The sequence below is a fragment of the Pongo pygmaeus genome, chromosome X, assembly GCF_028885625.2.
Source record: "Pongo pygmaeus isolate AG05252 chromosome X, NHGRI_mPonPyg2-v2.0_pri, whole genome shotgun sequence".
NCBI lineage: Eukaryota > Metazoa > Chordata > Mammalia > Primates > Hominidae > Pongo > Pongo pygmaeus.
In genome coordinates, this window is record NC_072396.2 from 71,701,409 (window position 1) to 71,719,187 (window position 17,779).

A 17,779-nucleotide genomic window follows, 5' to 3' on the forward strand; every position below is an offset into this window, starting at 1 on the left:
CGCGTGCATGTGTCTTTATAGTAGTATGATTTATAACCCTTTATAGTAGTATGATTTATAGTAGTATGATTTATAATCCCAGTAATGGGATTGCTGGGTCAAATGGTAATTCTAGTTCTAGATCCTTGAGGAATCGCCACACTGTCTTCCACAATGGTTGAACTAATTTACACTCCCACCAACAGTGTAAAAGTGTTCCTATTTCTCCACATCCTCTCCAGCATCTGCTGTTTCCTGACTTTTTTTTTTATATACTTTATTCTAACTAGCATGAGATGGTATCTCATTGTGGTTTTGATTTGCATTTCTCTGATGACCAGTGATGATGAGCATTTTTTCATGTGTCTGTTGACTGCATAAATGTCTTCTTTTGAGAAGTGTCTATTCATATCCTTTGCCCACTTTTTGATGGGGTTGTTTTTTTTCTTGTAAATTTGTTTGAGTTATTTGTAGATTCTGTGTATTAGCCCTTTGTCAGATGGGTAGATTGCAAAAATTTTCTCCCATTCTGTAGGTTGCCTGTTCACTCTGATGGTAGTTTCTTTTGCCGTGCAGAAACTCTTTAGTTTAATTAGATCCCATTTGTCTATTTTGGCTTTTGTTGCCATTGCTTTTGGTATTTTAGTCTTGAAGTCCTTGCCCATGCCTATGTCCTGAATGGTATTGCCTAGATTTTCTTCTAGGGTTTTTATGGTTTCAGGTCTAACATTTAAGTCTTTAATCCATCTTGAATTAATTTCTGTATAAGGTGTAAGGAAGGGTTCCAGTTCCAGCTTTCTACATATGGCTAGCCAGTTTTCCCAGCACCATTTATTAAATAGGGAATCCTTTCCCCATTTCTTGTTTTTGTCAGGTTTGGCAAACATCAGATGGTTGTAGATGTGTGGTGTTATTTCTGAGGCCTCTGTTCTTTTCCATTGGTCTATATATCTGTGTTGGTACCAGTACCATGCTGTTTTGATTATTGCAGATTTGTAGTATAGTTTGAAGTTAGGTAACGTGATGCCTCCAGCTTTGTTCTTTTTGCTTAGGATTGTCTTGGCAATGAGGGCTCTTTTTTTGGTTCCACATGAACTTTAAAGTTGTTTTTTTCCAATTCTGTGAAAAAGGTCATTGGTAGCTAGATGGGGATTGCATTGAATCTCTAAATTACTTTGGGCAGTATGGCCATTTTCATGATATTCATTTTTCCTATCCATGAGCATGGAATATTTTTCCATTTCTTTGTGTCCTCTTTTATTTCATTGAGCAGTGGTTTGTAGTTCTCCTTGAAGAGGTCCTTCACGTCCCTTGTAATTGGATTCCTAGGTATTTTATTCTCTTTGTAGCAATTGTGAATGGGAGTTCACTCACGATTTGGCTCTCCATTTGTCTGTTAATGGTGTATAGGAATGCTTGTGATTTTTGCACATTGATTTTGTATTGTGAGACTGCTGAAGTTGCTTATCAATTTAAGGAGATTATGAACTGAGACGATGGGGTTTTCTAAATATACAATCATGTCATCTGCAAACAGGGACAATTTGACTTCCTCATTTCCTAATTGAATACCCTTTATTTCTTTCTCTTTCCTGATTGCCCTGGCCAGAACTTCCAACACTATGTTGAATAGGAGTGGTGAGAGAGGGCATCCCTGCCTTGTGCCAGTTTTCAAAGGGAATGCTTCCAGTTTTTGCCCGTTCAGTATGATATTGGCTGTGGGTTTGTCATAAGTAGCTCTTATTATTTTGAGATACATTCAATCAATACCTAGTTTATTGAGAGTTTTTAGCATGAAGGGCTGTTGAATTTTGTTGAAGGTCTTTTCTGCATCTGTTGAGATAATCATGTCGTTTTTGTCATTGGTTCTGTTTATGTGATGGATTACGTTTATTGATTTGCATATGTTGAATCAGCCTTGCATCCCAGGGATGAAGTTGACTTGATCATGGTGGGTAAGCTTTTTGATGTGCTGCTGGATTCGGTTTGTCAGTATTTTATTGAGGATTTTTGCATCAATGTTCATCAGGGATATTGGTCTAAAATTCTCTTTTTTTGTTGTGTCTCTGCCAGGCTTTGGAATCAGAATGATGTTGGCCTCATAAAATGAGTTAGGGAGGATTCCCTCTTTTTCTATTGATTGGAATAGTTTCAGAAGGAATGGTACCAACTCCTGTTTGTACCTCTGGTAGAATTCAGCTGTGAATCCATCTGGTCCTGGACTTTTTTTGGTTGGTAAGCTATTAATTATTGCCTCAATTTCAGAGCCTGTTATTGGTCTATTCAGAGATTCAACTTCCTCCTGGTTTAGTCTTGAGAGGGTGTATGTGTTGAGGAATTTATCCATTTCTTCTAGATTTTCTAGTTTATTTGCGTAGAGGTGTTTGTAGTATTCTCTGATGGTAGTTTGTATTTCTGTGGGATCGGTGGTGATATCCCCTTTATCATTTTTTATTGCATCTATTTGATACTTCTGTCTTTTCTTCTTTATTAGTCTTGCTAGTGGTCTATCAATTTTGTTGATCTTTTCAAAAAACCAGCTCCTGGATTCATTGATTTTTTGAAGAGTTTTTTGTGTCTCTATCTCTTTCAGTTCTGCTCTGATCTTAGTTATTTCTCGTCTTCTGCTAGCTTTTGAATGTGTTTGCTCTTGCTTCTCTAGTTCTTTTAATTGTGATGTCATGGTGTCAATTTTAGATCTTTCCTGCTTTCTCTTGTGGGGATTTAGTGCTATAAATTTCCCTCTACACACTGCATTAAATGTGTCCCAAAGATTCTGCTATGTTGCATCTTTGTTCTCATTGGTTTCAAAGAACATCTTTATTTCTGCATTCATTTTCTTATTTACTCAGTAGTCATTCAGAAGCAAGTTGTTCAGTTTCCATGTAGTTGTGCAGTTTTGAGTGAGTTTTTTAATTCTGAGTTCTAATTTGATTGCACTGTGGTCTGAGAGATAGTTGGTTGTGATTTCTGTTCTTTTACATTTGCTGAGGAGTGCTTTACTTCCAATTATATGGTCAATTTTAGAATAAGTGCAATGTGTGCTGAGAAGAATGTATATTCTGTTGATTTGGGGTGGAGAATTCTGTAGATGTCTATTAGGTCTGCTTGTTGCAGAGCTGAGTTCAAGTCCTGGATATCTTTTAACGTTCTGTCTCGTTGATCCATCTAATTTTGACAGTGGGGTGTTAAATTCTCACATTATTATTGTGTGGGAGTCTAAGTCTCTTTGTAGGTGTCTAAGGAGTTGCTTTATGAATCTGGGTACTCCTGTATTGGGTGCATATATATTTAGGATAGTTAGCTCTTCTTGTTGAATTGATGCCTTTACCATTATGTAATGGCTTTCTTTGTCTCTTTTGATCTTTGTTGGTTTAAAGTCTGTTCTATCAGAGAGTAGGATTGCAACCCCTGCTTTTTTTTTTTTTATTGCTTTCCATTTGCTTGGTAGATCTTCCTCCTTCCCATTATTTGGAGCCTATGTGTGTCTTGGCACGTGATATGGGTCTCCTGAATACAGCACACTGACGGGTCTTGGTTCTTTATCCAATTTGCCAGTCTGTGTCTTTTAATTGCGGCATTTAGCCCATTTACTTTTAAGGTTAATATTGTTATGTGTGAATTTGATCATTTGATCCTGTCATTATGATGTTCGCTGGTTATTTTGCCCGTTAATTGATGCAGTTTCTTCATAGCATCAATAGTCTTTACAATTCGGCATGTTTTTGCAGTGGCTGGTACCGGTTTTTTCTTTCCATGTTTAGTGCTTCCTTTGGGAGCTCTTGTAAGGCAGGCCTGGTGGTAACAAAATCTCTCAGCATTTGCTTGTCTGTAAAAGATTTTATTTCTCCTTTACTTATGAAGCTTAGTTTGGCTGGATATGAAATTCTGGGTTGAAAATTCTTTTCTTTAAGAAGTTGAATACTGGCCCCCACTCTCTTCTGGCTTGTAGGGTTTCTGCTGAGAGATCTGCTATTAGTCTGATGGGCTTCCCTTTGTGGGTAATCTGACCTTTCTCTCTGGCTGCCCTTAACACTTTTTCCTTCATTTCAACCTTGGTGAATCGGACAATCATGTGTCTTTGGGTTGCTCTTCTCGAGGAGTATCTTTGTGTTGCTCTCTGTGTTTCCTGAATTTGAATGTTGGCCTGCCTTACTAGGTTGGGGAAGTTCTCCTGGATAATATCCTGAAGAGTGTTTTCCAACTTGGTTACATTCTCCCCATCACTTTCAGGTACACCAATAAAATGCAAATTTGGTCTTTTCATATAGTCCTGTATTTCTTGGAGGCTTTGTTTGTTTCTTTGTACCCTGTTTTCTCTAACCTTGTCTTCTCACTTTATTTCATTAATTTGATCTTCAATCACTGATACCCTTTCTTCCACTTGATTTAATTGGCTGCTGAAGCTTGTGCATTCATCACGAAGTTCTCGTGCCATGGTTTTCAGCTCCATCAGGTCATTTAAGGTCTTATCTACACCGTTTAGTCTAGTTAGGCATTCGTCTAATCTTTTTTCAAGGTTTTTTTTTTAGCTTCCTTCCAATGGGTTCGAACATCCTCTTTTAGCTCAGAGAAGTTTGTTATTATCGACCTTCTGAAGCCTACTTCTGTCAACTTGTCAAAGTCATTCTCCATCCAGCTTTGTTCCATCGCTGGTGAGGAGCTGCGATCCTTTGGAGGAGAAGAGGTGCTCTGATTTTTAGAATTTTCAGCTTTTCTGCTCTGGTTTCTCCCCATCTTTGTGGTTTTATCTATCTTTGTTCTTGATGTTGGTGACCTACAGATGGGGTTTTGGTGTAGATGACCTTTTTGTTGATGTTGATACTATTCCTTTCTGTTTGTTAGTTTTCCTTCTAACAGTCAGGTCCCTCAGCTGCAGGTCTGTTGGAGTTTGCTGCAGGCCCACTCCAGACCCTCTTTGCCTGGGTATTACCAGCAGAGGCTGCAGAACAGCAAATATTGCTGCCTGATCCTTCCTCTGGAAGCTTCATCCCAGAGGGGCAGCCGCCTATTTGAGGTGTCTGTCGGCCCCTACTGGTAGGTGTCTCCCAGTTAGGCTACACAGGGGTCAGATACCCACTTGAGGAGGCAGTCTGTCCATTCTCAGAGCTCAAATGCCATGCTGGGAGAACCACTGCTCTCTTCAGAGCTGTCAGACAGGGACGTTTAAGTCTGCAGAAGTTGTCTGCTGCCTTTTGTTCAGCTATACCCTGCCCACAGAGCTGGAGTCTAGATGCAGTGGGCGTTATTGAGCTGCAGTGGGCTCTGCCTAGTTCAAGCTTCCCGGCTGCTTTGTTTACCTACTGTAGCCTCAGCAATTGCAGATGTCCCTCCCCCAGCCAGGCTGCCACCTTGCAGTTCAATCTCAGACTGCTGTGCTAGCAGTGAGCAAGGCTCTGTGGACGTGGGACCTGCCGAGCCAGGTATGGGAGAGAACCTCTTTGTCTGCCGGTTGCTAAAAGACCTTAGGAAAAGCACAGTATTTGGGCAGGAGTGTCCCATTGTTCTAGGTAGTCTGTCATGGCTTCCCTTGGCTAGGAAAGGGAAATCCCCTGTCCCCTTGCACTTCCTGGGTGAGGCAACACCCTGCTCTGCTTCAGCTCACCCTCCGTGGGCTGCACCCACTGTCCAACCAGTCCCAATGAGATGAACCAGGTACCTCAGTTGGAAATGCAGAAATCACCCTTCTTCTGCATCAATCAATCACACTGGGAGCTGCAGATCAGAGCTGTTCCTATTTGGCCATCTTGGAATGCCCTCCAGGTTTTTCTTTTCTATTGCATTGTCAAGCTGCAAATTTTCCAAATGTTTTTGCTCTGCTTCCCTTTTAAACATAAGTTCCAATTTCCAATCATCTCTCTCAAGTTCAAAGTTCCACAGATATCTAGGGCAGGGACAAAATGCCACCAGTCTCTGCTAAAGCATAGAAACAGTGACTTTTGCTCCAGTTCCTAGTAAGTTCCTCTTCTCCATCTAAGACCACCTCAGCCTGGACTTCATTGTGCACATCACTATCAGCATTTTGGTCAAACCATTCAACAAGTCTCTAGGAAGTTCCAAGCTTCCCAACATCTTCCTGTCTTCTTCTGAGCCCTCCAAACTGTTACAACCTCTGCCCATTACCCAGTTCCAAAGTCACTTCCACATTTTCAAGTTATCTTTATAGTAGTACCCCACTCTCTGTAGTACCAATTTTCCTGTGTTAGTCCATCCTCACAATGCTATAAAGAACTGCCCAAGACTGGGTAATGTGTTTTATTCATGTTTTAATTTCTTTTATTTTTTTAAAATCTACATATACCACTACAGTTTCATCCAGGCTCTCACCATCTCTGTTTTGAATGATTCCAACAGCCTCCTAAACGGTTTCGCTTCCTGAAGTTTTATTTTTCTCAAATCCACACTAACAGCTATCAGGATAATATAGCTAAAATGCAAATCAGAGCTTTTGGTTAACATTCTTCATGTCCTTAGTTCCTCATAGCCTTTAATGAAGTCCAGGTTCTTTACTATGTCATGCAAGGCCATCCACTTGAGGACTGAGGTCTGATTTTTTTATCTTGCCCAAATTCCTATCAAGGGGTCTGGCGAATCATGCCCTACAAATTATAAATTCTCATCTGATGGGTTTTATTTAACCCTATATATCATGACTTACTTTCCAATATGACTCTGGCATAACATTACATGACAAAGAAGAAAGTCAAAATATTCTACTTTGCCATATTGTGAAGTGGTCCTTTGTGGGGGAAAATGTGCATTTGTAAAGCATCTATGAACATAGCTAGATCTTTTTCTTCCAGCCCCTCCCAATCCTGAAGAGATTAAGTAAGAGTCTAGTTCCTTTTAAAGGTCCGAATAGGAAACATTTGTCATCTACTTTCTCTAAGGGCAGCCACTATAAGACTACAAAAGAGCCTTGGTCTCTACAATCTTTTATGTTAGCCCAAACATTTCCTTTCTATTGATCCCAGGTATTTAGACAAACTCAACCAATTGTCAATCTGAAAACGTTTAAATTTACCTATAGCCTGGAAGCCCCTGCTTTGAGTTGTTCCACCTTTCTGAACCAAACCAATATATTTCTTTCTTTTCTTTTCTTTTCTTTTTTTTTTTTTTGGAGACAAAGTCTCACTCTGTCACCCAGGCTGGAGTCCAGTGGTGTGATCTCGGCTCACTGCAACCTCTGCCTCCTGGGTTCAAGTGATTATCCTGCCTCAGTCTCCTGAGTAGCTGTGATTACAGGCACTCTCCATCTCACCTGGCTAATTTTTGTATTTCTACTAGAGACGGGGTTTCACCATATTGGCTGGGTTGGTCTCGAACTCCTGTCCTCAGGTGATCCACCTGCCTCGGCCTCCCAAAGTGCTAGGATTACAGGCATGAGCCACCGTGTCTGGCCCAAACCAATGTATTTGATTGATGTCTCATGCCTCCCTAAAATATATGAAACCAAGCTGCACCCCAACCACCCTGAGCACATATTCTCAGGACCTCCTGAAAGCTGTATCACAAGCCATTGTCTCTCATATTTGGCTCAGAATAAATCTCTTCAAATATTTTACAGAGTTTGACTCTTTTCATCGACACACTACAATAGCATCCAAACTTTTTTGATGACTAAAATACTTTGAACACTCGCTCTTGATATCTATTTTTAATCCATTATACATGTTCACATATATGAAACATAAACAAAAATATAATTTTTAAAACATACAGCATAAAATTAAATATAAACAGTTATATTTTCTTCCCCATATATATTTTTTATTTTCAATAGGTTTTTGGGGAACAGGTGGTGTTTGGTTACATGAATACATTTTTTGGTGGTGATTTCTGAAATTTTGGTGCACCCATCACTTGAGCAGAGTACACTGTACCCAATGTGTAGTCTTTTATGCCTCATCCCCCTCACCCTTTCCCCCTGAGTCCCCAAAGTCCATTGTATCATTCTAATGCCTTTGTGTCATCACAGCTTAGCTCCTCCTATGAGTGAGAACATATGATGTTTGGCTTTCCATTCCTGAGTTTCTTCACTTTGAATATTGGTCTCCAATTTCATTCCGATTGCTGCAAATGCCATTATTGTGTTCCTTTTTATGGCTGAGTAGTATTCTAGTACTCCATGGTATGAGTATATATATACATATATATACATATACATATGTATATGTATATATATGTATATATATCACATTTTCTTTATCCACTTGTTGATTGATGGGCATTCGGGCTGGTTCTATATTTCTGCAATTGTGAATGGTGATGCTATAATCATGCACGTGCAGGTATCTTTTTCGTATAATGACTTCTTTTCCTCTGGATAGATACCCAGTAGTGGGATTGCTGGTTCAAATTGTAGATCTACTTTTAGTTCTTTAAGATTCTCCACACTGTTTTTTATAGTGTTTGTACTAGCTTACATTCCCACCAGCAGTGTAAAAGTGTAAAAGTGTTCCCTTTTCACCACATCCATGCCAACATCTATTTATTTTTATTTTTTTATTATGGCCATTCTTGCAGGAGTGAGGTGGTATTGCATTGTGGTTTTGATTTGCATTTCCCTGATAATGAGTGATGTTGAGCATTTTTTCGTGTTTGTTGGCCATTTGTATATCTTCTTTTGAGAATTGCCAATTCATATCCCTAGCCCACTTTTTGATGCAATTGTTTGTTTTGTTCTTACTGATTTGTTTGACTTCCTTGTAGATTCTGGATATTAGTCCTTTGTTGTATGTATAGATTGTGAAGATTTTCTCCCACTCTGTGGGTTGTCTGTTTATTCTGCTAATTATTTCTTTTGCTGTGCAGAAGATTTTTTATTTTAATTAAGTCCCATCTATTTATCTTTGTGTTTGTTGCCTTTGCTTTTGAGTTCTTGGTCATGAAGTCTTTGTCTAAGCCAATGTCTGGAAGGGTTTTTCCAATGTTATTGTATTAGTCTGTTCTCACACTGCTAATAAAGACTTACCTGAGACTGGGTAATTTCTAAAGGAAAGAGGTTTAATGGACTCACATTTCCACATAGCTGGGAAGGCTTCACAATCATGGTGGAAGGCAAAGGAGAAGCCAAGGCATGTCTTACATGGCAGCAGGCAAGAGAGAATGAGAAACAAGCAAAAGGGGTTTCTCCTTATAAAACCATCAGATCTCATAAGACTTATTCACTACCATGAGAACAGTACAGGAGAAACCACCCTCATCATTCAATTATCTCCCACTGGGCCCCTCCCACAACACGTGGGAATTATGGGAGCTACAATTCAAGATGAAGTATGGGTGGCAACACAGCCAAACCATATCATTCTGCCCCTGGGCCCAGCCCACAAAACCATATTTTCCTCCTAGGCCTCCAGGCCTGTGATGGGAGGGGCTGCTGTGAAGACCTCTGACATGCTCTGGAGACATTTTCCCGTTATCTTGGTTATTAACATTTGGCTCCTTGTTACTTACGCAAATTTCTGCAGTTAGCTTGAATTTCTCCTCAGAAAATGGGATTTTCTTTTCTATCACATTGTCAGGCTGCAAATTTTCCAAACTTTATGCTCTGCTTCCCTTATAAAACTGATTGTCTTTAACAGCACGCAAGTCACCTCTTGAATGGTTTGCTGCTTAAAAATTTCTTCTGCCAGATACCCTAAATCATCTCTCTCAAGTTCAAAGTTCCACAAATGTCTAGGGCAGGGGCAAAATGCCACCAGTCTGTTTGCTAAAACATAGCAAGAGTCATCTTTACTCCAGTTCCCAACAAGTTCCTTATCTCCATCTGAGACCAACTCAGCCTGGATTTCATTGTCCATATCATTATCAGCATTTTGGTCAAAGCCATTCAACAAGTCCCTAGGAAGTTCCAAACTTTCCCACATTTCCCTGTCTTCTTCTGAGCCCTCTGAGCTGTTCCAACCTCTGCCTGTTACCCAGTTCAAAAGTCTCTTCCACATTTTTGGGTGACTTTACAGCAGCATCATACTCTACCAGTACCAATTTACTGTATTAGTCCATTATCATGCCGCTGACAAAGACATACCCCAGACTGGGTAATTTATATAGAAAAAGTAGTTTAATGAACTCAGTTCCAGGTAGCTGGGGCAGCCTCACAATCATGGTGAAAGGTGAAAGGCACATCTTACGTGGCAGCAGGCAAGAGAGAATGAGAGCCAAGCAAAAGGGGTTTCCCCTTATGAAACCATCAGATCTTGTGAGACTTATTCACCACCATCAGAACAGTACGGGGTAAACTGCCCCGATGATTCAATTATCTTCAACCAGGTCTGTAATGGTTAAAACTGAGTGTCAACTTGATTGGATTGAAGGATTCCAAGTACTAATCCTGGGTGTGTCTGTGAGGGTGTTGCCAAAGGAGATTAACATTTGAGTCAGTGGGCTGGGGAAGGCAGACCCCCCCCTTAATCTGGTGGACACCATCTAATCAGCCTCCAGCCAATATGAAGCAGGCAGAAAAATGTGAAAAGGTGAGACTGGTCTAGCTTCCCAGCCTACATCTTTCTCCTGTGTGCTGGATGCTTCCTGTCCTCAAACATTGGACTCCAAATTCTTCAGTTTTGGGACTCGGACTGGCTCTCCTTGCTCTTCAGCTTGCAGACAGCCTATCGTGGGACCTTGTCATCATGTGAGTTAATATTTAATAAACTCCTCTATGTATATGTGTGTGTGTGTATATATATATATATATACACACACACACATATATATATATATACACATACACATACACATATATATATACACACATACACACAATTAATTATTTCCCTCTAGAGAACCCTAATACAAGGTCCCTCCTGCAACACGTGGCAATCATGGGCGCTACAATTCAAGATGAGATATGAGTGGGGGACACAGCCAAACCATATCAGTTATCTTCTAGAATTTTTATGGTTTCAGGTCTTAGATTCAAGTCTTTGATCCATCTTCAGTTGGTTTTTGTATAGGGTGACAGATGAGGATTCAGAGACTGCGTAATTTATAAAGAGAAGAGGTTTAATTGACTCACAGTTCCACATGGCTTGGGAGGTCTCAGGTAACTTACAATCGTGGCAGAAGAGGAAGCAGGCATGTCTTACATGGTGGCAAGGGAGAGAGAGCATGGGAAGCAGGAACTGTCAAACACTTATAAAACCATCAGATCTCATGAGAACTCACTATCATGAGAACAGTATGGGGGAAACTGCCACCATGATCCAGTCACCTCCTACCAGGTCCCTTCCTTGACACATGGGGATTAGAATTCGAGATGAGATTTGGGTGGGGATGCAAACCATATCAGACCCTGAGCCTACATTTTCAAATAAGCCACTCTGAAATTCCTGACAGGCAGAAACTATGAGATAATGTATGTTTGTTGTTTTAAGCCACTGAGTTTTGGAGTAACTTTTTATGCAGTAACAGATAACTAATACAGATTTTGCTACCTGGAAGCGGGGTGCTATCAAGAGATCGAGACCATCCTGGCCAACATGGTGAAACTCCGTCTCTACTAAAAATACAAAAATTCGCTGGGCATTGTGATGCACGCCTGTAGTCCCAGCTACTCGGAAGGCTGAGGCAGGAGAATTGCTTGAACCTGGGAGGCAGAGGTTGCAGTGAGCCAAGATTGAGCCACTGCACTCCATCCAGCCTGGTGACAGAGCGAGACTCTGTCTCAAAAGAAAAAAAAAAAAAAGCATCTAAAAACGTGGGAGTGGCTTGGGAATTAGGCAGTTTTGCAAAAGCTGGAAGGACTTTCAAGAGAGTATCCATAAAAGGCTAAAATTTCTTGAATAGACTGTTTGGAGAAGTCTGAGCTTTGAGGAGGCTACCAGTGGGGGGTTAAATAGAAGTAAGGAATATGTTATAGGAAAGTGAAGGAAGAGGGATCTTTGCTATGTAGTGGCAGAAAGTTTAGCTACACTGTCACCTGAAATTATTTGGAAAGTAGAAAATGTACCAAATGAACTGGATGACCTAGCTAAAGTAACTTCTAGCAAAAGCATTGAAGGTGCTGCCTGGTTGCTTCTTGTTGCTTGTAGCAAAATGTGAAAGGACAGAGACATGCTTAAGGAAGAAATGTTAAACAAAAAGGAGTCCTGGTTTTGAAGATTCCTAGATCCTCCAAGGGTAAACAATGCCAAAATTAAGAAATAGCTTTGGAACAAAGTTAAAATCCAGGGTACTCTCTGGAAAGCATGGTCTAAAAATAAAACTGGCAGTATGACTGTAAAATCTTTTGTTAAAGCCTCAGAAAGATCCAAGGTCATGCTTCAAAGAGCTGTTCAGTCAAGCAACAGAGCTTCGAAGAAGCTTAAGGGCACTATCCCTCAGTAGTCACAGCAGATGTCCAATGTTAGGAAGGGCTTATCTCAAAGATATTTTTGGACAAAGCTTTGGTGTAATGGGGTAAACCTTAATAAGAATCAGAGAACACTCACAAAGTTTTAAAGAGAATTGTATTTATGGAAACATTTTCAGCCTGAACTGAAAGGGACAGAGACAATAAAAAATGACAGGAGACCTTTGGATCTCCAAAATTCTACTGGCAGGAAGAAAGCTGAGAAAATCATGCACCTGGAAACAGAGTGCTTTTTGTGAAAAGGAAAGATGACTCAGAGGATAGAACCAAGAGCCCAGGGGGAGAGCCAAGAGGTGCAGAGAATTATTCCCAGACTGAGTCCTAATCAAGGAACTTGCAACATATCCTTAGGTATATTTCAGAATTGTTTATGGAACAGCGACTCCTTTGTGCTTGTTTTCCCCTTTCCTTGTACAGTAATGTCTGTAGAGGTTATTCTACTCATTCCCACCATTGCATGTTGGGTGTATCCGTGGCCGATATCTTGTCTCTTTCGTTCACAGGTCCTCAGGTTGAGAGGAACTGTACTCCAGAAGCTATACTTAAAGAACTACATCTGAGGAGCCTTATGTGCACCTGGACCTGGACCGGGACCTGATCTCAGTGATGAGAATCTAGACTTCAAACTGATAGTGTAATGGGACGAGACTTTTAGGGGCCTTGGGAGGAGTGAGTGTACTTTGCATATGGGAGGAATATCAATAGTTGGTGGAAAGAGGGAGAAGTGCAGTAGCTGTGAAATTTGTCCACAAATTTTTTGCTACTCCTTCCTTTCAAAGGAAGATCCTATTTCCCCTCCCCTTGAGGGTGAGCTGCTTTTCATGTCTTGTTTCTAATGAATAGGATAAAGAAATTCATCAGTGACTCGCTTCTAACGAATAGAATAAAGCAGAAGTGATTGTGACATTTCAGAGACTAGATCATAAAAAAGACAGTGCGGCTTCCTCTGTGCTCCCTCTCTAGTGGAGCACTCACTCTGGGGTAGGTTAGTTGTCATGTCCTGATGGCATTCAAGCAACCTATGGAGAGGCCCACAATTTGAGGGACTGAGGTCTTCTGCCAGCAGCCACATGACTGAGCCATCAGTGAAGTGGATCCTCCAGCTCCATGCAAGCCATCAGGTGACTGCAGACAGTGGCAGATTTGATAGACGAGACTTCTTTCTAGGCAGGCTGGCCACCCTTTTCTTGAAAGATTCTGTGCGGTTTCTGGCAGCAATCTGTGTGTGAGCAGGGAGGGGATGGCCAAACTTCCGCTGTCCTGGGCAGAGCACACCAACATATCTACTCTATCTTTTCCAGGGGAAGGGTGGATTAACCAGCACAGGTCTTGTTTTAGAATGATGGCACCAAGCAAGGAAATTCTAGGAGGAGTTTTCAAGCTCCTCTACTCTCAGTATGGAAGCCTGACTAAACTGGTGACTTTGAGTGTGTGTGGGAGCCACCTAGTACATCTCATGACTCAGAACTTACATGAGTCACTTCTAAGGCTAATAATGAGCTTGCAAGGTTAGAAGCGCTGTGTCTCCCTAAAGTCTGCTTTTAGACACACATGCACCAGCCTTGCGCCTGTTCTAGGATAGGTTGTGTGCTTTGTCTTGTGTACTTTCCTATCACTGTTGAGAAATTTCTCAGTCCACTGGGAGAAGAAAATTGTTCATTTCCATGCTCACACTTCCTCTGCTCTCTCTGTCCTGATTGGCTAACCATGGTACTGGGGTAAGAAAGCTGAGACTAGTGGTGTTGCTAGAGCTAGGTTATATTGACTTAGAAGAGCTGATTGTGAAATTTTCAGAAATTTTGTTTGCTGATTATTAGTCACAGCCATTGTTAAAAATTAATGTACATGGCATGAAGCATATATGGCAAAATGTTAGTGAATCTAACTGGTGTGTATATGGGTGTTCAATGTGCTATTTTTTCCTGTTTTCTGTATGTTTAAAAGTATATATTTATTTTTTAAAATTAAAAAGGCAACACTGAAACAAAAAAATTAATGTACATGAACTTACTATTAAATACATTACATTAAAACATAGATAGCAAATACTCAAAACTAATCACTTCCTAGTTATTTTACTACATTCTTATCTACACTTTTTTTTTTTTTTTTTTGAGACGAAGTCTTGTTCTGTTGCCCAGGCTGGAGTGCAGTGGTGCGATCTCGGCTCACTGCAACCTCTGCCTCCTGGGTTCAAACAATTCTCCTGCCTCAGCCTCCTGAGTAGCTGGGATTACAGGCACACGCCACCACACCTGGCTAATTTGCCTGGCAATGTTGGCCATGCTGGCCATGTTGGCAAGGTTGGTCTTGAACTCCTGACCTCAGGTGACCCACCCACCATGGCCTCCTGAAGTGCTGGGATTACAGGTCTTGTCTACACTCTTGAAGTTATTTTGTCCATTCTGTATGTATGGTGGAAATACTGAATATACATATAATGGTAAGTTACTGTACCTCTGCTCAACTCTGCATTCAGTGATACAACATTGATAGCTTGAAATCAGCCATTGTGGGAGTATTTGCACCATGGAAATCAGCAAATGCTACAGGTCTGACTTTTTTTTCTCAGAAGAGCTGGTTGTTAAGCATTTACCAGTACATCACTGGCTGGGACCCAACTGTTGATACAGACAAGGGTGGACTTCATGGCATCTCACAACTTTTTAAACTGAACCTTGTTTCAAGAGACTCAGCTAGGTGATCTTCAAACTACAACAAGTCTAAATGGATGAGATTAACATTCTCCTGCTGGAAGGACTCTGTGAAACCCTGCCTGCTCTTGCAGGTAAGGATAGGGACCATACAGAGCCATGGGTGCTGCCAATCATTCATGCATTCATGACTCAGAAGAATCCTGTCATGTACTTCACCTAGGGCAATTTGGAGGTCAGGTCAGTGGCTGTCCAGTCTGCCTCACCAGTCAAATAGGCATTCTAGAAAGAATTGTCTGAGAGGGATGGAGAGCAGCTGCTCCATACAGTAACCACAGTGACACCATTAATCTCACCCTAGAGTCTTGAGCCTTTGCAAAGAATGGTACCTTGGCAAAGAATGGCAGAATCTTACGTTTCAGGGGGTATCTCAATCTGAACGTGTGTGTGGGGCCATCTAGCACTCAAATTTTCCTGTTGGCACTCCCATTATTTATGAAAAAGAAGACAAGTGGGACTTTGATTCAGTGGCAGGATGGGATCACTACCCACTCCTGCTCAATTGCATCCAGTTGTACAGTTCTAGCAGATCCAGGAACTCACAGAATCTGAACTCTAAGCTATTTAGCTTTGTATGCAAGAGGACTAGTGAAAGACAGCATTTCAAGCTGGACTGGGACAGTACATATATTTGGGGCTGTCCTGTTGCAGAGGGCACTAGATGATGACCAAAGGCTCAGGCTTCCCTTCCATGGTGTAGAGTTGTTGCTGCAAAGAGGCTTCCCAGCCAGGAACTACCACTTCCAAGCTCTATCGCACCTCTAGGCAAGATCATTTGACCAGTTCTTGCCAATACAACAAGTAAACATGACGTGTATCATTTTAGGGCCAAAGTGATTGAGTAACAGGTGTGTGATTCTTCCCACTTTCATGTGCTTCTGAAACACTAGGGTGACCTTAAAGCCACAAGATGGCAGAGCCATAAGATGGAAATAGCTGGATCCTTGAGTCACTTGGAGGAGAGTCACAGTCTCTCTAACACACTGATGAGAGAAACTTCTATTGTGCTAAACCACCAAGATGTGGTTGTTTGTTATAGCAACTAGTGTTACTTTGATTAATACATGTTCTCTGGCCTGTGTAGTACTCCAAGTAAATTCTAGGGCCTTTTTATTATTATCCTCCTCAACCTCCTGAACCAAGGAGTGGTTGTCTATCTCATTCTCTAAGATATTCTGTTTCATTTAGAATGAGCCCTTGATCTGAGTAATCCTGGTACCAACCAAAGACTAAGGGAAATCAGATACCACCCCTCCCTCCTTAGGAAATTATTCATTTGGTGATATTTTGAATCATATGCCTCATTTCAGGCGGCCAGGGAGCACACCTGTGCCAGCACAGCCTTAACAGGGTCCCCAGCAAAGGCACAATGAACCCAGGTGCCTAGGCCTTACTCCCACCCTGGAAGACAGCCTGACAATCAACCTGCTTGTTGAGGCTTTTGGTGGGGCAGCATCAGGCCCAGTGTTCTAAGGGGGAAAAAAAAATGCAGAACCAAGGATAGGCCAGGGAAATCTCTTGGGGACAGTAACCCAAGACTTTGTAATATACTGTTATCCTTCCCTTCTCAGGGCCACAAGCCACATTTGCTGTCGGGTAGATGTCCTGACTAATGTAGTCCACTTTCTACACTGCCATTTCAGTTCTATTACCTGCTGCCCCACTGTCTGATGCCTGCAGGAGCTTCTCCAGTTCATTGACTTGCACCGCTATGTTCTGTTGAATCAAAAACCCACCCATTTTGTGCCTTTCCCAGAGTCTTCAACTACCATTTGACCCATCTACTGCTTACCTCCATCACATAAACGGTTACAGCAGCTAGTGTTATTTTGATTGATACATGTTCACACATGAAGTGTGTTGAACCAGGCCCTCAAATAGTAGCCCTGACATTCTGCCTGCTGTGCTGGCAAGACTCTTGAGCCCTCTGACCTCGTTGATAGCCAAGTTTGATGTCTTACACAGTTCTACCGGGAACCCCTACCCATTTCAATAATGAAAGACACTGTTTCTCTACTTTCTTGTACCACCCAGTACTTGCAGGTCAGTGTCTTTGAGAACTACAGGCTGCCTGATACCTTGCAGGATGCACCTCTACCAACATATAGTCATTGCTGAGATGGGGAGGGCAGAGGGCTGCTGTCGGCATGGAACCTGATGTGGTTTTCCTCCTGCTCCATGTTCTACTCACCTTCCCCAAAGCAACCCTGATGCCTCATTCCAGATCTCTGAAACCATTAGCCACCCTCACTGCTGCCTGAGTGCCACCACAGGAGGATGTAAGGGTTTCTCCAGCTCCTGTAGGCAGTTGGCTCCCTGCTCTCATTTAGTTGGCAAATATGTGACAGATGCTGTGCTAGGCTCTAGGGACATACCAGTGAACAAAACCAAGCCCTTCTCTCATGTAGCTGATGGTCTGTTGATGGAATACATCCAATAAACACATCACTAAATAAATTACATTCAATGGGCACAAGTGAGGGCATTTTGCTAAGTGAAATAAGCCAGTCGCGAAAAGACAAATACCATGTGATGCTACTTATAAGAGGTATCTATAATAGTCAAACTCACAGAAGCAGAAAATAGAATGGTGCTTGCCAGGATTTGGGGTGAGGGGGTAATATGGGAGTTGCTGTTCAATGGGTATGAAGTTTCAGTTATGAAAGATGAATAAGTTTTGGAGATCTGCTGTACAACCTAGTACCAATGGTTAACAATATGGTATTGTGCACTT

At 41.5% G+C, this 17,779-nt stretch overlaps 1 protein-coding gene across 1 annotated transcript in view; it reads left to right on the forward strand.

Moving 5' to 3' along the window:
- YIPF6 (Yip1 domain family member 6) overlaps positions 1 to 14,323 on the forward strand; it is a 76,004-nt gene extending 61,681 nt beyond the window's left edge. The window contains exon 7 of the mRNA XM_054472036.2: positions 12,835 to 14,323. Within this exon, the coding sequence (XP_054328011.1) occupies positions 12,835 to 12,929 (95 nt within the window). The 3' untranslated portion in view covers positions 12,930 to 14,323. The remainder of the gene's footprint in view (positions 1 to 12,834) is intronic.
- Positions 14,324 to 17,779: the final 3,456 nt, after the last annotated feature.